This window comes from Palaemon carinicauda, chromosome 15 (genome assembly GCF_036898095.1).
Source record: "Palaemon carinicauda isolate YSFRI2023 chromosome 15, ASM3689809v2, whole genome shotgun sequence".
In the NCBI taxonomy this organism is placed as follows: domain Eukaryota; kingdom Metazoa; phylum Arthropoda; class Malacostraca; order Decapoda; family Palaemonidae; genus Palaemon; species Palaemon carinicauda.
The window spans coordinates 56109490-56114489 of NC_090739.1; the positions used below are offsets into that span (position 1 = coordinate 56109490).

Consider the following 5000-nt stretch of genomic DNA (forward strand, 5'->3'; position numbering starts at 1 on the left):
TTGTATGACTTTTGTCGATCTCTACGTTTTATTCCTCTTCGTTTTTAGTTACTATTTTTTTTTCTTTTTTGTGGTGTCTTACAAGTTGTGCTTCTTTTTCACGGTCTCTCGTATATATTCAATTTATTCATGACTGAAATACATCTTGAGTCTATGATTTGATATTGCATCTGTTATACTTATGCACATTTCTTAGATATGATTATACTATTACTAGTGTACGTGACTCGTCAAAAATAACAGCTAGTTATTTAGATAGATATGCACACACGCGCGCACACACACACAAAGATTAAATCCTTCTCAAACCCTCTATCTTTCTTAACTACCATACGGCAGTTCAAGTAATTTGTGGGAGATGGTCGTTTTCGAGTGGTTGACGCTCGGCGTGACAGGATATATATATATATATATATATATATATATATATATATATATATATATATATATATATATATATATATATACGTATATATATATATATATATATATATATATATATGTATATATATACATATATATATATATATATATATATATATATATATATATATATATATATATATATATATATATATATATATATGCAGAGACTTGCTCTATTTTATATGGGGGAGATATCATTCTTAAATATTCTTAAAATGGGAGAGGGTCGACAAGGTAGTCTTTATCCCCAACTCCTTGGGCAAACCATTGATCAGATAATCATATCATCTTCTAGCTGTCGATTTATCTATTATCCTATATGTTTCTATTATGCTCTTTTTACTCAGTATGCATCTCCAATTTTCAGAGCAATATCCAAAATAACAGGGGAAAGAAATGTCCTATCTTTTTTTTTTTTTTTTTTTTTTACAATATGAGAACTTTAAATAGCGTGCGTGCATAGCATTCTTCATGATGGATGCAACTGGTTCGGATTAATCTGAATATATCAGATAAGTGAGGGTATCGCATTGCAACCTAAAGCTGCAACATAGCGCAAGTGAGTACCGTGACTGCTAAATGCTGGGTTGCACCCTGCCATAACCAGCACTCATCACGAAATGCAGTCATCAATGCTTCTCATCAAAAGTTTAAACTGGTGTTAAATGGAGCGTTTGAACGCATGAGACAACGGCTGATAAAATCTCCAAAATATGGGCAATAAAAACTATTTTTTTTTTTACTTGTATTATTAAAGCACTGGTTCATGTGGCGCCTATGTGAAACCTGATACATGAAAGAAATCACGTCTACTCAATTACATACAGCAAAAAAAAACTGACAGTTTTCTATGACTACTCACCAAAAGATTGGCCTTAATTGGGGACTCAGTCTTGTTGGCCGTTTATAAAGAATGCTTAAATTCATCTTTATTTTTCTCTCCAGTGACACATATAACCAAATAGTCTTATCTAGCCTAGGACTGAAGAAACATAGAAAAGGTAAAATAGATGGGAAATAAAAGGAGAATTTCATAAATAGTTTCCTTATCGACGTCCCGTCTTAAACCTGAAAAGTAAGTCAACTATACTAGATTATCAGACAAAACTACATTTAGAAAGCAAAAGTATATCTATATAGGTTCATCACATAAGTAAACTAGTCAAATTACTCAGTGCCCTTTCAATAGCATTATTGCAATATAATAACCCTTTTTGTGGGAACAGATAACCTAACCGAAGGATAATGAAGTTTCTTTACGAATGGAAACACAAACCAACGTTCCTTTATCAAGTCAACTCTCTCTCTCTCTCTCTCTCTCTCTCTCTCTCTCTCTCTCTCTCTCTCTAAAGATCTGTTGAATAGCAATAATTCTCAGCCAGGGCTTCCTGGGCGTCTGCTGTTTCCCCCCTCGTCTGTCAGGGGCGTGTTGAAAAACGCGAGACGTGCCTGGCTGTTTATCTCCTGCAAGCACTAACCCCATGCAGATCACGTATGCTGTCAGTACCAACGGCATGCCTTCATGGGGACAATCATTTATAGCTCACAGGGCTTATATATATGTGTGTGTGTATGTGTTTTGGAAGTACAGTTGTTTTCAATGGAGACTTTCGATGCGTGGTTCTAGTTTCAAACACCACTCACGGTTGATATTATTATTCATCATCATCATTATTATTATTATTATTATTATTATTATTATTATTATTATTATTATTATTATTATTATTATTATTATTATTATTATAAGCTAAGCTACAATGCTAGTTGGAAAAGCAGGATGCTACAACAGGGAATATATGAGGAGTAATGAATAAAATAAGATAAGATATGTCAAGAACAGTAATAATTTTATAAACTATAAAGCGAATCTTATGCCAACCAGTTCAATAATGAGATATTTTCTACAAGTTTAACCTTTGAAATTCCACCGATTCAAATCCCTGATAAGGAAGATCATTCCACAATCTGATCACAGATGGAATAAAACTTCTACAGAACTTTTTAGCGTTGAGCCTTATGATGGAGAAGGCAAGACTTAGAATTAATTGCGTACCTAGTACGACGTACAGAATGGTACAATCTTGGAAGATTTGAATGCAAAGGAGGGCCAGAGTTATTAAAAATCTTATGCAACATGCATGAAGAACTAACTGAATGACAGTATCAGCAATGTGCCTGGGACCTCATTTGTCCTTGCACTATTGTTCGTAAGTCCACTCAGCAGTAAATGCGTACCATCAGGTACAGTGAAATAAAAGACTTTCTAAGCAAAACAGAAGGCTTCAAGCAAATCTGAGAAGAGGAAGTTATGCGTCCCATCAGTATAATGATAAACTTTGATTTAATTGCACGAACATTTCATATTGCATAATAGAAGTTTAAGAAGATGATTTTCATGTTGCAGTTCGGCTTCATTGCTGCAGTCATTATGGAACGATTACTCGTGATTAAGGTCTATATTAAACTATCTATCTTATTGCCTGATTATGTTCCTTAATCGCTGCATAACTACCAGAGACATGACAGCAGGCAAATTGAAATTAATTTGATAATAGTTACTGCTATTAACAATGACACAATTCCAAAAAAAGAAATATATATATATGGTGATTATCTATGTAAAAGGAGTTAGCTTAGAGCCACTCGCCTAATAAATTTAACGTTGTCAATTACTTAAATTATTTAAATGGACCCTTACATGGTGCAAGGACATATCAGTATGAGAAGTTTAAAACTGAGGAAACGTTTTCAGATTAGTTCATCTTAATGCCAACTTTATTATTTGCACAGCATGAAGAAAAAATATGCAGAAATTCTCACGAGCAATTTAAAACAATTTTTTTTTATTATACTTTATGTAATCATTTATAATTTCTTATTTAACGAGTCAACAATGTGTCAGAAAAATCCTTGCATTCAAAGACAAAACAAGTTATTTCTTTTATTGTAATGACAGAATGTACATACAATAATAAAAGAAAAAAAAGGCTACGATGGTTAGTTGAAACCTAAATGAATTCTTGTATAAATGGAGAAATGTCAAAATTAAATAGGAAAAGGACGTGCGAGTATCCACCCTATATATTTTCCTAATGCAAATCATATGTCACCAACGTTAGTAATCCTTCATTGTACACATAATAGCAGACGTATTCTAAGCCTTTGTTGACCCCCCCCCCCTCCAAGCTTATTCATTTATGCAGCGTTTAACACTCACGTTTTAGTCCATTTTTAAGGGTTGCTTTGTTTTAGGACTCGGTTAGCTCATTACCTGAAGGTTTCATCTCAGATAATTTACCTGTCTTGGTTTACCCTTTGGTTTTATCATTATAGGACTGTTTCAAATATTAGAATATTTATTTTATATACTTAAGTTTTGGAAATCCATCGCATTCATGTGTAAAGATGCGTTTGATTGTCTTTGTAAATTGAATTACTCATAAAAATATAAAAAAATCAAAAACTTATGGCAATGCTTCGTCATAAAGCTATCACTGATGACCAAGCAGTAAACCATTGTATGTAGCAAGATTCAATGGGCAAGTTAAATCTACAATATTTGTATTAGATGTTGATTGGAGCTTAAAGGGAGAGATACAGTAGGTCCACGATTGTGAAAAATATTCTCAGAGACCAAGATACCATAAAAGGGGTGATGTTTAAAGTAATCTACTCCCCTTAATCAGATGTTGCAGAGAAGTTGTTAATTCTCTTTAATCAACAGGATTTTTGTGTTAATAATGACTTCTTCTTCAACCCCTCAGGAAACTTGGTCACCATCGTTGCCTTGAGCCGTAGTCCAAAGCTTCGCGTCCATGCCACAACTGCCTTCGTCATCAGTCTGTGTGTGTCTGACCTTCTCTTCTGCACCATCAATCTCCCTCTGACAGCGTCCAGGTAAACAGGCAATGGGGGTTTTATATTTCTTCTTATGATTTTCGCGACAAAGAAGCCTCTAGTGACTTTGACGATTTTTCACAGATTTACAATGAATATATAAGGACTTTTTAATATAGAGCTCTGTTGAATAGCAAAATTCCCTCTAAACATGGGTTTGACCACTATAAGAACTTCTTTTGATATGGCAGTCCTCTAAGTTTGGTTTACTTACAAGATGTTGCTGCTTGAATCAGAATATGACGTTAGTGATCTTTTGCCTCACAATGTTATCGATAAAAATTGCATTTTTCTTGAAAAGCGCCATATACAAACAACTGATTAGGATAATTTACAGGACTTAATCCATGTTACTTGACTATTGTTTCATCATCTTCATCATCATCCAGATTTATTTGAGAGTCCTTTTCTATGGTCTTAATTCAGTCTTCCTCGAAATCTGTTTCATTTAAGGCTACAAAGAATCAGGCATTTTGAAGCATATAATGTCTTATGTATGTGCAATACGTACATAAAGATACAAACTATAAACCCATTATCGTAACCTCTATGTCATATTTTTCCACCGTAACCCATTGATATTACAAGTAGTTTATACAAATGTCGGTCTTTATATCTAACACTGAATGTCCAATTTTCGGCAAGTTTCATTTCAGCTTTCATCAGATCTCCCA

At 33.6% G+C, this 5000-nt stretch overlaps 1 protein-coding gene across 1 annotated transcript in view; it reads left to right on the forward strand.

Annotated features, from left to right (window-relative positions):
- LOC137654615 (protein trapped in endoderm-1-like) overlaps positions 1 to 5000 on the forward strand; it is a 124343-nt gene that overhangs the window by 108515 nt on the left and 10828 nt on the right. Inside the window, 1 exon segment of the mRNA XM_068388409.1 lies at positions 4194 to 4326. Coding sequence (XP_068244510.1) covers positions 4194 to 4326 — 133 coding nt within the window.